The sequence below is a fragment of the Alligator sinensis genome, unplaced genomic scaffold (assembly GCF_000455745.1).
Source record: "Alligator sinensis unplaced genomic scaffold, ASM45574v1 scaffold647_2, whole genome shotgun sequence".
NCBI classification, from domain to species: domain Eukaryota; kingdom Metazoa; phylum Chordata; order Crocodylia; family Alligatoridae; genus Alligator; species Alligator sinensis.
The window spans coordinates 4,182,995-4,198,726 of record NW_005841832.1 but is presented as its reverse complement, the minus strand read 5'-3'; the positions used below and the strand labels follow the sequence as shown (position 1 = coordinate 4,198,726).

General features: G+C 53.0%; 1 protein-coding gene across 1 annotated transcript; it reads left to right on the top strand.

Annotated features, from left to right (window-relative positions):
* The first annotated feature begins 6 nt into the window (after positions 1 to 6).
* On the top strand, positions 7 to 11,740 carry CACNG7 (calcium voltage-gated channel auxiliary subunit gamma 7). Its single transcript, XM_006014963.3, has 6 exons — positions 7 to 18; positions 3,852 to 4,084; positions 4,580 to 4,666; positions 5,872 to 6,012; positions 6,492 to 6,637; positions 7,457 to 11,740. The coding sequence occupies exons 2-6, from the start codon at positions 3,889 to 3,891 to the stop codon at positions 7,712 to 7,714; spliced, it is 828 nt and encodes a 275-aa protein (XP_006015025.1). The 5' UTR covers positions 7 to 18; positions 3,852 to 3,888; the 3' UTR covers positions 7,715 to 11,740.
* Positions 11,741 to 15,732: the final 3,992 nt, after the last annotated feature.

Genomic DNA, 15,732 nt, shown 5'->3' with positions numbered 1-15,732 from the left:
CCCGCGTCTGAGTGTCCGGTGAGCCCCGCGCAGGGGCAGGGGCGCGGGCGGGCGTGTGCGCGCGCGAGCCGGTGTGTTTGTGCGTGCAAGAATGCAGGTGTATGCGAGCCGGGTGTGTGTGTGTGTACGTGTGCGCGCGCGAGTCTGGTTGTATGTGTGCGCGCGCGCGCGTGAGAGCCTAGCTATGAGTGTGTACGGGTGTGTGCACGAGTGCAGGTGTGTGCGACCCGGGCTGTATGTGTGTGTGTGTGCATGCAAGAGTCCAGGAGTCTGTGAGCCTGGTTGTGTATGTGCGCAAGAGTGCAGGACTGCAAGTCTGGTTGTGTGTGTGTGCGTGTGTGCGCGCAAGAGTGCAGGAGTGTATAAGCCTGGTGGTGTGCTCGTGTGTGTAATCCTGGTGGTATGTGAATGTCTGTGTGCAAGAGGACTTGTGTGTATATATGTGAGAGAGCCTGGATGTGTACAAGTACATGTATACCAGTGGATGTGTGGGAGCGTGGATGTGTGTACAGATGTGTAAGAGTGTGGATACATGTAAGCATGGGTGTGCGGGAGCATGGATGGGTGTGTGTTTGGGTAGCTGTGAGAGTGCATGGGTGTGAAGGTGTGTAAGTGTGCAAGCATGGGTGTGGGAGTGTGTAAATGTGCCACAGTGTGGATGTGTGCAAGCCTGTTTGGGAGCTTGTAGGCACATGTGTGGGGAGTGTGTTTGTGCAAGTATGTGTGCACTTGCACCTGTATATGTGAGTGTATAGATATGTGTGGGTGTGCAAGCATGTGGATGTGCATCTGCATATGTGCCATTGCAAGTGCACATGCTTCCATGCACCTGGCTGCATGTGTGTGACTGTGCATCTGTTTGAGAGTGCACAGAAGTGTATCTTTGTGGGTATCCATGTGCGTTGAGAGCATGCAAACAAATGCATGTTGGTGTACAGTCATACATACATGAGTGTGTGTATATATATGTGCAAATGCAAAAGCATATGTGTGTACATGTGTGTTTGAGTTGGTGTGTGTCTGCAAGTGAGGGTGCATATATAGGTGTGCTGGCTTTCCTGTGTTGGGAGGTTCATGTATGAAAGAAAAGTTGTGTGAGAGACTGTGTCCTCACATGTGCACACATGTATGTGAAAGAACTGTGTGAGTCTCTGTGTGGCTCTGCATTTGCATGTGTGACTATATATGTATCAGTGGGAGAGATGTATGTGTCACAGTGCATATCTCTGTGTGCTTGTACGTACATATGTGACCATGTTCATGTGTGTGTGCCACAAAACTTATGTGATGGTGTACATGTTTTTGACATAAGAGGGAACTGTGTGTGACCATGTGCACGAGAGCGTGACACAACATGTGTTATTGTGTACACATATAGGTACAGAGGAGAGGTCAGCGTGTAATTCTGTGTGTGCTTGTGCGCTAGAGGGAGACTGACTCCTGGCATGTAGTCTGCTATGTGCTTATGTTTGTGTAGATCTGTGTGTGTGTATGTGTAACTATGTATATGTAGTGCTGTCCCCTGCTGTGTGTGTATGCCTGTGTGTCCATCAGTCCTCACTAGGCCGCTTTGTGCTGTTCTGTCCCTGAGGCTTGCAGGTGACTTATATTCTGCATTTTTTCCCAACCCATTTTCTAATGCAAGGGTAGATATAAAGAGGGAGGGAGAGAGAGAGAATGCCTTGCTTGCAGCTGCTATATACAGTATACTGTGTATGCTTTGTATGAGTGAAGGTGTTGTGTTGGTTCATGGGGTGTTCTTTAGTGCCCCTGAATGTGTGTGCGCATGCAGTATCTAGTCTTGCTGTATACAGTTCATTGTGTGTGTGTATGTTGCTTGCAGCTATTATGCACAGTAGACTGTATCTGTGTCTTGTGCTATTATGTGTTCTTTGGCGCCCCTGTGTGTGTTTAGTTTGTGCAGCTCTCTTAGGTAAATTGTGTGGGATTGTATATATTGTTCAGTGCTGTTGTGCTTGGGATATTGTGTGCTTGCTTTGGTAGTGTGCCTTTGTGTGTTGTGCTAATGTGTGACATTGTGTATTTGTGTGTGCTATGTGCAGTACGGTGTGTGGTTATTGTGTGTGTTGTGTTCCTGTGTTCATGTCCCTCTGCATTATTTAGTTTTGTTGTATCCAGTAGGTTGTGTGTTGTGTCCATTTTTTGTTAGTGCTGTATCTATCTTTAAGTTCCTTCCATGCCTCTGTGTGTGTGTGTGTGTGATTCCATCCTGGATGTGTTGTGTTGGCATGTGTGTGGGTGTATTGTACTAGTGTATTTACTCTCATTGTATACTGGGTGTGTTTGTGTTAGGCTTGTGTGTTGTGTTGGCGTGGGTTTATTTCTGTTGTTAGTGTGTGTTGTCATCACTGGACTTTGTGTCTCAGCAAGGTGTCTCTGAGTGACTGGTGTGTTCTGGCAGGATGTGTGTTGTGCAAGTGCATGTTGTCAGCGCGCTGTGTTTGTGAAGCAGCATGTGTGGTGTGACAGTGTGCTGTCACACTCCCCCCTGCTATGCGGTGCGGGCTGTATTTTAGTGTCTGTTGCACATGGATGCTGCCCCTGTGTGTTGTGATGTAGCGCGGGACGTGTCCCCGTGTGTCTGCCTCTGTGTTGTCGTGTTTGTGAGCGCTGGCAGTGGCCAGTCCATGCGTTGTAATGCAGTGGGTGCTGGGAGTGGGTGCCAGCAGTGCGGCCTGTGTGCATTGTGCCGCGGTGGGCTGTAACTGTGGTGCTGGGTGTTGTTGTGCTGTCCATGCGTGGGCTGGGGGGTGTCTGGGGCCTGCTGTCCTACAATACGGGATGCGAGGCTGAGGGGTTTGGGGTGGCGGGGGTGGGGACAAGGACTGCACAATGCGGGAGGATCCTATGCTGGTGGGCAGGAGGATGCTGCGCTGTGGTGATGTAGGGGGGAGGGGAGGGATCCCTCCAGGTGATGGTAAGGAGGCTGCGCGGTGGAGGGAGTGGGGGGGTCCTGTGCGATGGTTGAGGGATTCGGCGTGAGGGGTAAGGGGGGAACTGGCCTGGTGTGAGTGTGGGGGGAGATCCTGCGGAGAGGGGGTTGGACAGGGGGACCCTGGTGGCAGGATAAAGGGGCCAGCAACCAGGATGGTCCAGGGGCCATGTCGGGGTGGGGATTGCATGGTGCGTGGGGCAAGGGAATCGGTAGGTATGAGGACACCCCAGGGCCTGTCTGCCTTGGGGAGGCACTTGCTTGTATGGTATGGGGGGTGGGGGAGGTGGACACAGGATGCAGGAGACTGCACAGACCGAGTGCAGAGCATAGAGGTGGGGGGAGCCCACAGGGCCGTGGACTGAGCAAGGCTCTGGGCATGGCTGGTGTATGGAGGCAGGATGTCCCAGGGTGGCTGGCGTGTGATGGCCAGGCTTCGCCGGTCACGTGGGCTGTTGTCATAGGGTCCCTGGGGACCACTGCCGTGTTGGGGCAGGGCCTGGAAATGTGTCAGGCGGTGTGACTAGGGTGTGGGGGCAGGTGTCTCAGGTTGTGTAGGGGACTGTTGTGGGGTCTCCTGGGATCACTGGTTTGTTTTGAACCCAGCTGAGGAGCTGCGAGACCCCTGCCTGTGCCCACAGCCTCTCCAACCTCCCTACAACCTTCCCCCTCCTGCCCCCCCAAGCCCCCTGCACGCTGCATCGTGAGGCTGGGGAGGCCAGTCACAATGAGGCGTACTAGGGGCCAGGACTCCTGGGTTCCATCCCAGTTCCAGGAGGGGAGTGGGGGCTGCTGGGTTGGAGCAGGGGGCTGGGGGCCAGGACTCCTGGGTTGCATCCCAGCTGTGGGAGGGCAGGGGCCCCAGCAGGGTGGTGACAGTCATGCTCTACACCCCCAGGTCCTTGTGCTGCGCTCGGCGCCCCCCGGCCCCTAGGATGAGTAACTGTAGCAGTCGGGCGCTGACGCTGCTCAGTAGCGTGTTTGGGGCGTGCGGGCTCCTGCTCGTGGGCATCGCCGTCAGCACCGACTACTGGCTGTACATGGAGGAGGGCATCGTGCTGCAGCAGAACCAGACCACTGAGATCAAGATGGCGCTGCATGCTGGGCTCTGGAGGGTCTGCTTCTTTGCTGGTGTGTGCTGTGAGCTTCCCCCCAGCAGTGCCCCCAGCCAGAGACTCCCCACTAGTGCTGTGACTTCCCCCCCCAGCAGTGCATCTGCTGGGGATTCCCTGGTGTTGTGAGCTTCCTTTCTGGGATTATCACCATTGGGTACTTCCTGGCATTGAAAGGTTCACTACAGCAATGTCCCCAGCAGGGAATTTCTGGTGTTATGATCCTCTTTACAGCAGTGTCCCCCAGCCAGGGACTCTCATGGCTGTGAGCTTCTCCACAACAGTGGCCAGCCACTGGCTCCAGCACTGCAGTCTTCCCCAACAGTACCCAGGCAAGGACTCTGGTGCTGTGAGCTTCCCTCCAGCGGTACCTAGCTGGGGGCTACCATGCTGCAGGTCTCCCCACAGTAGTGCCCTTAGCTAGGGACTTTTTAGAACCCAGGCTTCTGTATGGTAGTGTCCCAGCTGTGAACCCCTGATGCCTGCCTCATGACCTCTCTCTCTTCCACCGCAGGTCGGGAGAAGGGCCGATGTGTGGCATCCGAGTACTTCCTGGAGCCTGAAGTCAATCTGGTGACTGAAAACACAGAGAACATCCTGAGTAAGTGTAGCACCCTTTACACCACCCTGGGCGGAAAGGTGTTTGGGGAGTGGGGGGCAGCAAGCAATGTGTTCAAGTAAGAGGTTGCACATGGGGAGAACAGTGTTTCAGCTGTGACCCAACCAGGCTAATAGGCTGTGCCATGCTTGGAGCTGGGAGTGGTACAGAGCAGTGCTTAGTTAAAATTCAGCCAACAGACTCTGGGAGCCATCAGCAGGCAGAAAAAGGGTTTTGGGGGTAGATTTGTGGCCTGGGGGTGCAGTGACCTAACCATGGAGCAGTGTGGAAGGGGGGAGAGGGGATATGCTGTGTGTGTTTGTGTGAGAGAGAGAGCATGTGTGTGCATGTGTTCGTGTGCATGTAGATGTGTGTGCCATACCACCCCCTACTGGATGCAGTTAGAGCTGACCCCCTTTGCGCTTTCAGGGTGAGCCTGCAGCAATGGTCTGTGTTTGCCACCTGCATTCTCAGGCGCTTGGAGATGATCAGTGTGTGTATGCAGCTTGTGCTTGTGGTAGGAAGTATCTCTGTGTTGGGGTGCTGTTGGTGTGCATTGGGGGTAGGTACTGAAGGAGCTGTACCTGTAGGGGTACATGTATATCAAAGTGTGGCTGTACTGAGAGGTGGTGGGGGCAGGAGTATGCATAGGCATGTGTAGATGCATGGGTGTCAAAGGGATGATAGGGGTGTGGCGCACAGTAGAGGTATGTACAACAGGGAAGTCAAGGTAACTCCTACTGGGATGCAGGGGGGGTTGGATGGGGTTCTTCTTCTCACAACCAGTGGGGGTGGGCCTGTCATTGGGAGGTGTGAATGTGTCTGGCTCATTTTGGGGTGCCTGCAGGATGTTGGGGGGTGATGTGTGTGGGACTCAGGGGCAGCCATGATTCTAAGGGGGCTGTGTGTGTATTGGGGTGTTGGTGAAGTGTGTGTGGATTTTAGGGCACCAGTAAAGTGTCTGAGTATCTTAGGAACTGGTGTGTGCATGTGTGTTTGGGAGGTGTTTGTGGCGTTTAGGGCAGCGATGAAACTAGTGTGTATGTGTCTCTGGACAAATGATGTGTGTGCGCGTGCATGTGTCAGGGTGTGTGGGGGATATGGGGCTCCCATGAGGCTGCCTTTAGTCTGTCTTGATGGTCAGGGTGTGCTGGGAGACAGGGGCTGGGACTCTGTGGGGTCCCATCTGACCATGTCTGGTCCCCCAGAGACTGTTCGTACGGCCACACCCTTCCCCATGGTCAGCCTCTTCCTCGTCTTCACGGCCTTCGTCATCAGCAACATCGGACACATCCGGCCCCAAAGAACCATCCTGGCCTTCGTCTCGGGAATCTTCTTCATCCTCTCTGGTGAGGGAGCAGGAAGGGGGCTGAGGGCTTTTTTGAGGGGGATGTTATACTAAGGGGAGTGGGTTGGGCGTTTTGGTGTGAAGCACCATGGGGAGCAGGGCAGGGGAGGAAAAGGAGATACTAGGCTACTTCTTCATTCCTGGCAGCATGGTGAGGGGAGGGGGTGCTCCTTTTTTTCAGGCTAGTGTCTTCTAAAATCCCACCTAAACTTTTGGTTTGGTGCAGAATTCACTTTGACTTCCTGTCTGAAATTTCCATCAATTCTTTCATGTTACTGTTAAATAACACTGCATCCCAGAGGCGGTTGCAACTCACTGCTGGCTGAGGGGTCCCTGTGTAATAATCAGCTCCTGATATGTCCCACCCCAGAGGTGGCTGCATCTAAGCACCTTATGCATTGGTGCCCTGCGAGGGTTCCCTGTTTAAGCAACCCAGAGGCAGCTGTGGCCCAGGAGCTGACTGTGCCTGGTCTCCCACAGGTCTGTCACTGGTGGTTGGCCTGGTTCTTTACATCTCCAGCATCAACGATGAGGTGATGAACCGCCCCAGCGGGTCTGAGCAGTACTTCCACTACCGCTATGGCTGGTCCTTTGCCTTTGCCGCCTCCTCCTTCCTCCTCAAAGAGGTTTGTGCCCTAGCACCCCAAAAAGTTATGTCTACCCTTGCAAGCCCCTTCCAGGCGTGTGCTGCCTCCCTTGAGACCTGAACTCCTGCCCCTGGGACTACAGTGTGAGTGAGGGAGAATCCCCCCTGTATGGGTGTTGCATCAGGGTTCAGATACAGGGCAGATGGCTTCATGCAGAGGCCAGTGGAGCACGTATGCACGCACACACACACATGGGCTCAACCCAGTGCTATCCTACCAGGGACCAGGGTGGAAAAGGGGTAGATGGCTCCCAGCTCTAGGAGGGAACTTGGAGATCTTGTGGCTTAGTATGAGGATGATAGGAACTGGGACTCCTGGTCATTCCTAAATGACCTGTGACTTCAGTGATTTTGGCCAGTTTGGGAAGTCACACTTTTGTTCCCCCCTAATTATGAGTTAGAATTAATGAGCCTTAACCAAGGCTGAAGGAATGGGGTGGGGGGAACCCTCCCTGTGGAGATACCTCCATCTCCACATGGAGATGGAGGTAAGGGACAGAGATTCAAACTGCTGGGGTTCTGTGGCTGACCCCTGGTGGGTGGCTTCCTCTGGTAGCTGTGGCTTCCCCTGGTGGCCAGCCCACCACTCCAGGATCCCTTTGCTTGGAGCCTGGAGTCATAGGACTAGGGTTTGAGCTCTGCTTGGGGTTGAAGAGGGACCATGGAAGAGGGGCCAGAAAAGGGTTTGCCAAAAATGGGACCTAGCAGTGTATGGCGTGGAGGCTGCAACACCGTATTGTCTCCTTCTCCTCTGGCCCCACTCCTTCCCCACTTCTCTTAATGTTGTGTCCCCTCGCAGGGTGCCGGTGTGATGTCTGTGTACTTGTTCACCAAGCGGTACGCGGAGGAGGAGATGTACCGTCCACATCCAGCCTTCTACCGCCCACGCCTCAGCGACTGCTCTGACTACTCAGGCCAGTTCCTGCACCCTGAGGCCTGGCACCGTGGGCGCAGCCCCTCTGACATCTCCAGTGACGTCTCCATCCAGATGACCCAGAACTACCCGCCTGCCATCAAGTACCCTGACCACATGCACATATCCACCTCGCCCTGCTAGACTGCCTATTGGGCCGTCCCCAGAGACTGCTGGCTGCCCCCAACCCCCAAACTGCCCCCTGCCCATCCCCAGCTGGGCGATGCAGTGATAGTCACTGCATCGAGATGGCTCCCCTTTGTCATTGCCTCCACACCATCCTGGGAGGTGTCTCCCAGTTGCAGGGAGATGTTGGGTGGAGGAGGGGAGAGGTTTACCCCGTCTGCCCCAATGTGGCAGGAATCCTAACAGTCGTATTGTTTGTTGTGGGAAGATGGTGGGAATCCTGACAGGAATTTGCTCCAACAGCTATTTTGGTTGTTGTGGGAAGACAGGCAGACATCTGACAGGAAGTCTCCCTGTCAGCCATTTTGGTTGTCATAGGAGAACTGTCACAGATCCTGACAGAAAAGTCACCCTGTCAGCCATTTTGGTTGTCACTGAGACAGCCATGGATTCTGGCAGGGAGTGGCTGTCCTGCCATCTTTGTTTGCCTCATAACAGCCTACCCTGACAGGAAGCTACTTCTCCACTGTTCTTCTTTTGTCACACTAGTCCCTTTCCCTCGTATCGTATCTCCCTTTATCATTTCATCTGTTGCTCAATGGCCACCCCTGACAGAAAACTGCTCACCTGCCATTCTGGTGGCTATTGCATCAGTGTCCCCTTCCCTTTCCTGGATCCTGACAGGCCATTTCTCCCAGGTCCTGACAGGCAGTAATTCTGCCAGCATCTTGCCACTCACCCCACAGTGGTCGACTCCCAACAGGAAGTTGTGTATTAGCCATTTTCTGTGTTGCCCCGCAAGTCCCTTACCCTCATTTCCCAGTTCCCCACCAACACCTTTTTTGTTTCCTAAGCAAACTGCAGCCTCTGGGGTGGATGTTGGGAAAGCTGCAGCTACAAGTGTGAACCCAGAGTAGACTGGGAGCAAAGAGCAGTGGGCAACTTTTTTCCGCATGAAAAGAAACTTGAAACAAGAGACAAATTATGGGGCTGAGGGGGATGGAAACAGATGCCAAGGAGAGGCCTAAAGCAAATGTGTCTTTTGGCCAACAATGCCTCATCGTACGAGACCACCCACTCCTCTGAGCACAGACTCCGGGTCCCGGCCCCTTTTCTATGTCTTCCTGATGCTGAAGAACATTTAAAGAAGCCAAGACTTTATTGTGAAGTGTGTGCCCTGCAGCCACAACTCCTCCATGTGGGTGTTCACAGGGCCCTGGGCTGCCGGTGATGGCCATTGTAAGCCACTTGCAGAATGGCTGCCTCTGGGCTCTGCTTCTGTGTCCTCCTTTTTCTGTTTCTTTTTTCTGATTCTTTTCCAGCTTCTTTCATTCATTCATTTGTTCATTCATTTTTCCTTCCTCTGCATTTTCTTTCTTTCACTGCTCTGTTGCAAAATGTGCAAGTTCTTTCCTTCTTTTGTCTTTTTTTCCTCTCTCTGCATTTTCTCTTCTGCTTTCTTTTTCATTCGTTCTTTCTTTGCCATTTGTTTTCATACCAATTTCTGGACATTCTTCCTTTTTTTTTTTCTTTCTGTCTTAGTCATTTCCCCATATTGGTAGTGGGAAGAGGGGGGAAGGGGTCTCCCAGGCTGGAATTTCTTTCACTGCAGTGACTGTGTGAGTGAAGGAGGAGCATGTTGCCTTTGTAGCAGCAGAGGAAGGTGGAAATACAGCCTGTGGAGGAGAGAGAGCCCAAGGGAGAGAAGGTGATATAAAGGAGAGCAAAAGAAAAAGGAGGGGAGAGGGATGGGGGGAGGAGTGCAAGGGGTTATAAGGATATGGCCTGGGGCACTAGGGGTAGGGCAGCAGGGGCAGGTAGGGGGTCAACATGTACCCCAGCTGGGCCTGTGCAGGACCCCCTGCTGTCCAGGCACTGCTAATCCTGTCCCTAATGCCCTGACATAGGTGGGTGAAGTCAGTGTATCTTTCCTGGACTCCTCTGGCAAGGTTATCTGCACACATGTTCTCTGATGTGGTGAGCTTCCCCACAATAGTAGCAACCTGGAAGTTTCTTATGCTGTGAGCTTCCTCATTGCAGTGCCCCAGATGGAAATTCCAGCTCTTCAAACCAGTGTAGGGGGCTTCTGGCACTGTGAGTTTCCCAACACCCCACAGCCTCAGGGACTCAGATTCTCTTACTCCAAAAACATCTCTCCTTGCCAGGCCAGGGGACAATTCCTCCCCCATTTTCTGCTGGTAGCAGTTGCGGGGTTATGATACATGGGGAGACTGCAATGGAGACAGCATTCCTGTGTGGGACAGCATGGGGAAGGGTTTCTGGAAGGGGATGGGGTTGGGGCATGAGGTGGGGGAGAGTTCTGGAGGGGCAGCAGGAGGAGAGGGGCCTGGAAGAGTACCTGCTCCTCCTGTTGACAGAGCAATGGGTCTCTATCCTCACAGTCCCTCTTCTCAGACTCAGCTGCAGTCTATCCAGCTGTCAAGAGTTGGAGAGCAGGGGGGAGTGACTCCAGATTGACTCCAGATGGACCTAGCAGAGCTGAGATCAGGATTTGGCCTCGGCCCTGTCAAAGTCTGGGGGTGATGCTACATTGGGCTATTCCTGCTTGTCCTCATTTTCTGAGCAGCTGTAGGCCTTGTGACCTGCCACAGGCCACTTCTCTCCCCTGTCCTTCCTTGTGGCTGGTCCACACAGGAGATAACAGCCTCCTACTGCTGCCACCTGGTGGCAGGGCTCTTTCTAGCACAAAAGGCAGTAGGCCTGGATTTGTATTTTTGTGTTGCTGATCCAGGCTTCCAATCCTGCCCTCCCCCTTAGGGGAACCCAGACCTGGAGGTCCAAACCCAGGTGCTTCCCTCTTTCAGGTGAACTTCAACCCATATCTAATAGCCCCCAAGGTGACAACTCACCTCCCCGCCCCCCCATCCCATCTCCCTCTGCAATGGGCACAGTAATGCAGGAATCCCTCTGGGGTTTTAACTTTTCTGTGCCTGGAAAAGAGGGGCAAGGAAAGTGGTGGGGAGATGGTGTGGAGGAGGGCAGTCTGATTAGCATGATGAACCCAGGAGTCCTGTCAACCTCCTCCTTTGGTATTAAGTTCTCTACTATGCATTAAATACAACCCAGAATAGAAAGGTGAGTTAGGAGAGTAGTGGGGTCTGGTGGGTTAAGGCAAGACAGGATGGGAGTCAGGACTTCTAGGTTGTATCCCAGCTCTGGTAGGGGACTGGCTCTGGTCAGTTAAAACAAGGGAAGGGACTGAACGTCAGGCCAAGAGACCCTGTGCCTCTCCCTTAGAGGACCAGGTGATTCTGGGGCAAGAGTGAATTCAGGAGCATCACAATTTCCAAGCAAGAATGGGGGTGGGAAATAGTAATTAACAGGACCTTAACTCCCCTGCCCCCAGCTATGCCCTGTTCTGCACTAGAATGAGTGGCATCTGGCGGGGTGGGTAGGGAAAAGACTGGGTGTAGCAGCTCCTGGTTTTGCAAGGCTTCTGGGTGCACCCAAGCCATGGACTGAGCCAGTGATTGGCTGTGCAGGGGTAAAAGATTGGCCCTTTCCTTTCCCGTCCCTAGGATCATCCCAGGAGAATGTTGAGGGGACATGGCAATGAAAGAGTTAATCTAGGGCTGTTGCCCCTCCAACCCCAGTGGATCAATGGGGGAGGTCATGGTGAGCATTTAGGGATTATGGGAATGAAGGAGTTAACTTTCTATGCCCCCCTTGGTGCACAGTGGACTCCAGTAGCCTGTGGGGTAGGCATCAGCTTGGCAGAAATGCTGAGGGGAGACCTGGGGGAGGGGGAGGCAATGCCTATTTTCTTAGTTTGCATTGTAGGTTGGGGGCTTGCGGTAGGGCGGGGAAAGGGGCGGGTGGGGGTGGGAGTGCATTATAACCTGATAACTGATAGGGCTCCTGTTTTTATTGCCAGACTTTCCTTTGTAGCCACCTGGGCCCCTTCCTTCAGCCCGACAGGCGACTGGGGTCCCTATGGGGCACTGGGCTCCCTTTCCCCTGAAGGTATGCTGTACGATATGTAAATAGAACTCAAAATGACTTCAATAAACTGGATTTCAAACACACCAGGGCCCCGGCCCTGCAGTCTGTCTGTCTGTCCATCCCACGCGGCCATCTGCGTGCCTCCTGTTCAAGCCACTGCATGCCCCTCCACCTTCCCATCCGTCCCGCTTGGCACATCAGTCTCTAGTCTGAAAGCCCTGACTTCAAGCCTCTATCCTCATCCCCTCTCACCCTCTCCCCTGCTCCTGTCCCTTTTCCCCCAGCTCCATCTCTGTGCGTGGGACTTCCAGGTACCCCTCACCCTGATTCTGGGGCATCTCTCACCCCTTGGGGAACAGGGCAGGGCCATGCCTTTTGCTTTCCAGGGAACCTGTAGCTGGGGTGGGGGGAATTGTCCCCTGTGGATTAGGACTCCTGGGCTTTGTAGTGCATTAGAACAGTAAGGTTGGAAGCCAGAATGCCTGGGTTCTATCCCCACATTGGGACCTGGGGGGCTAGAGTAGGGGGTGGGAGCCAGGACTCCTGGGTTCTGCCTCAGCTCTGGGAGGGGAGTGGGGTCTGGTGGGATAGAGCAGGGGGACTGGGAGCCAGGACACCTGGCTTTTATCTCCCCCTGGGACCTGGGGGGTTAGAGCAGTGGGGCTGGGAACCAGGACTCCTGGGTCTGTGCTACGCTCCTTTGCAGTCCCGTGCCTCGGTTTCCCTGCGTGGAGGTGGGCAGGCCTCAGCTGTGTGGCTGTGTGGGAGGATGCTGGCAATGGTGCAGCAGCCGGGCCTCCATCCTGCACGGCAGGCACTAGCAGTCACCATGGCGACATGCTGGGCCTGGTCCTTCGGATGCTTGCCCAGGGTTGGAGTTGCAGCGCCCGCCTGCCACTGTGCGGCAGAGGCAGGGGAGGGCTGGGGGGAGCAGGGGGCAGGGGTGGGAGGGCTGTTGCTGGGGAAACAGTGGAGGACTTTGCAGGGGGAGGAAGTAGCATGACAAGGAGAATAGGAGAAGGGGGTGTGGGGGTGAGAATGGGGTGGGGAGAAGATGGGGAGGGGGACGCAGCGTGAGAAGATGGGAGGAAGGAGGCAGATAGGAGTGGGGCAGGAAAGGGGCATGAGGGCCCAGGGGTGGGGGTGCTGCTCTGCTGGCCCCTCATGTCATGGTAGGGGAGAGGGTTGTGTGTGTATGTGCATGCGCGTGTGTCTGTGTGTAGGGCTGGGGGTTTCTAGCTTCATGGTGTCATTGCCATGGCAACCCCAAGGCAGCTGTTCCTTTAAATTGCTTCTCTCTCCCTATCCCCTCCCAGTCATTATGGATTTCCCTCCTTGCATCCCTCTAGCTTGCGGAGCCCTCCAGGGTGCAGACCCCAAGACTGACACCTCCACAGGATAGTGTTGCAGAGGAGCTGTGGTAAAGTCCTTGGCCTGGGCTCAGGATGCTGGGGTTCACTCCCTGGCTTACACATACACTCTCTGTGTGACCGTCGGCTGGTCCCTGTGTCTCTCTGGGCCTCAGTTTCCTCTGTGTAAAAGAAGAAGAGTAACCCCTGATCTCTGGTACTTTGGGCCTGGCCAACTTTGTTCTTTTGGCATGCTTCAGTTTTGGGGTCTGACTTTTTTTCAGCTCTGATGTTCCAGTCCTCTCTGGCTTTTCCTCTAGGTAGGTTTTACACGTCACTGGAAGATCCACGCCCCCCCACCCCACCATTTTATAAAAGTACTCCCCCAGCTCCACACAGTTGTCAGCATACTAGGGGCTATCACATTACTGAAGTGCTTGTACCTCTAGATCAATGGTTTTCAACCTTTTTTCATTTGCGGATGCCTTTGGAAATTTTGAATGGAGGTGCAGACCCCTTCGAACTGTAAGTGTGGGTATTGATATACTTTTGATTGATCATAGTCATCTTTCGCAGATCCCAGGGTCCACAGACCACAGGTTGAAAGCCACTGCTCTAGAGTAATGCCAGCTGTTAAGTCAGCACTCCCAAAAATCATGATTTTTTTAGTGTTGTGATTCCACAGTGTTGTTGCATGTGGACTTAAAGGTCAGTAGTGTATGTGTAGTGTTTCCTTTAGATCAATGTTTCTCAACCTGTGGGTCACGACCCAAAAGTGAGTCACAAGAATATATGAAAGGGTCACAAACAAACTTTAAAAAATGGATCAACAAACTTTAAAAATGGATTCTCTTTTAAAGGAGAAAAACATGGGAAACGGTGGCTTTTCCCTTGCAGGATAGCAGAGTTCCAGCCTTCAAGGGGCTGCTTGGGGCCTCCCGTAGCTCCCCCTCCACCCCACACACTGAGGGGCTGGGGCCTGGGGGTGGGAGGCAGTGAGTCAGGAATGAGGGGCACTGGGTTGGGACTGGCCATCAATGTTTACGAATGGGTCCTGGTACAAAAAAAGGTTGAGAACAACTGCTCTAGAACACCACAACCTTTCAGTCCAGTAGCCTTTTAGCTCATTGCTCTAGAATGCAGCAGGGTGTGGGGATTTTGCTCTAGAAATGAATGGCATGTGTTAGCCTCATGGCTCTTGAACACTGTGAAATATTAGGGTGATTCCCCACCCCAGTATTATTCTGCAGTGTTTGGGGTTACTTGAACTTCCTGCTGTGTATTGGAATTGTTTCACTAAAATACAGCTCTGCTTGGAGTTGTTGCTGTAGAACAGTGGTTTTTAACCTGTGATCTACAGACTCCTGGGGGTCTGCAGACTGTTTCAGGGGTCTGTGAAAGATGATTATGATCATTTAAAAGTACGTGAATACCCAAGACTTACAATTCAAAGTGGTCCACACCTCCATTGGACATTTTTTTGGGATTCACAAATGAATAAAAGTTGAAAATCTAATAGCTGTCATTTAGTGGATCAAGCCCATAGGTTCGTCTTGCCCAGTCTCCTGTGTCATGCAGGGCCAGACAGCAGGGGCTGAAATCAAGAGTGAGCAAGGCATAGCCAAGGTTTTTTCCTCTGTTCCTCTCACACTTGCAGCCTCCAGCATTTGAAGCCCAAGAAGTTGACTTGGAGGCCATGCTTCTCGCTCCCATTCTAGAATGCCACCATTCTGCTTGAGGGCACCTCGGCATTTCAGGGCATTTTCTCTCAAATCATACAGCATTTTGGACCCTTGCTGTAGACCACAGCAGTATTTAAGGTGGTTGTTTTAGAATACTACAGCGGTATGGATCATTGCTGTAAAAGGCCATAGTATTTTTAGAGACTTCTCCAGAAGGCTATAGTATGATAGGGTTGATGCTCTAAAAGCCTTCAGTATTCTAGTAATTGTTCTAGAGTGCAGGAGTATCTAAGAATGGTTGCTTTAGCAGGCTGCAGTATTATTTACCACTGCCCTAGGATGCTTCTGTGTGTTTTATTTCCACTCTAGAACATGTCAGTGTTTCAGGGACATTGCTCTAGAAAGGTGCACCATTGGGGGTCATTGGTCTCAACAGGTGCAGTATTTTGCATTGTTGCTGCAGACTCCAGCAGTGTTTGAGGATCGTTGCTCTAGAAGGCTGCAGTATTCTGGGCTGCAGCTCTAGAAGGCTGCAGTACTTTAGGACTGTTGCTCTTGGTCTCGAAGGCTGTAGTACATCTATGTGGCTCCAGGACTCTGTAGTGTTCATCACTATTCACAGAATTGGATGGGCTGCTCTGCCTGGAGGTAGTGGACTAGAGCACAGCTGTTACCTGAATTGCTGTTCTAGAGCAGAGTTGGCCAAACTTTGTCATGGATGCCACGAGTGTGGGCAGCGTCCGTGTGGGGCATGTGGCAAATTGTGGGGGAGGACAGGCAGCATAGCAGCAGGTAGGATAAGGAGCAGAATGCAGAACAGAAGATCAGGCAGAAGGACACTTCAGCACAGACACAGGGCAGAAAATGGAAAGCAGAGCAGCAGATCAAGCAGCAAGCACAGAGTCAAGAGCAAAAATTGGAGCAGCAGATTGGGCAAAGGAAGGGGATCAGAGTGTCACACGGGGACAGCATGGGGCTAATTTGTAGCACACCTGCCAAAAAGGTTGGTCCCCCCACTGCTCTAGAGAATCCATGGTATTAG

Bases quoted from the DNA above. Each gene is read 5' to 3' on its own strand.
- CACNG7 (XM_006014963.3), top strand. From the start codon at position 3,889: ATGAGTAACTGTAGCAGTCGGGCGCTGACGCTGCTCAGTAGCGTGTTT. The intron at 6,013-6,491 runs GTGAGGGAGCAG...GGTCTCCCACAG, and splicing joins AATCTTCTTCATCCTCTCTG to GTCTGTCACTGGTGGTTGGC. The intron at 6,638-7,456 runs GTTTGTGCCCTA...GTCCCCTCGCAG, and splicing joins CCTCCTTCCTCCTCAAAGAG to GGTGCCGGTGTGATGTCTGT.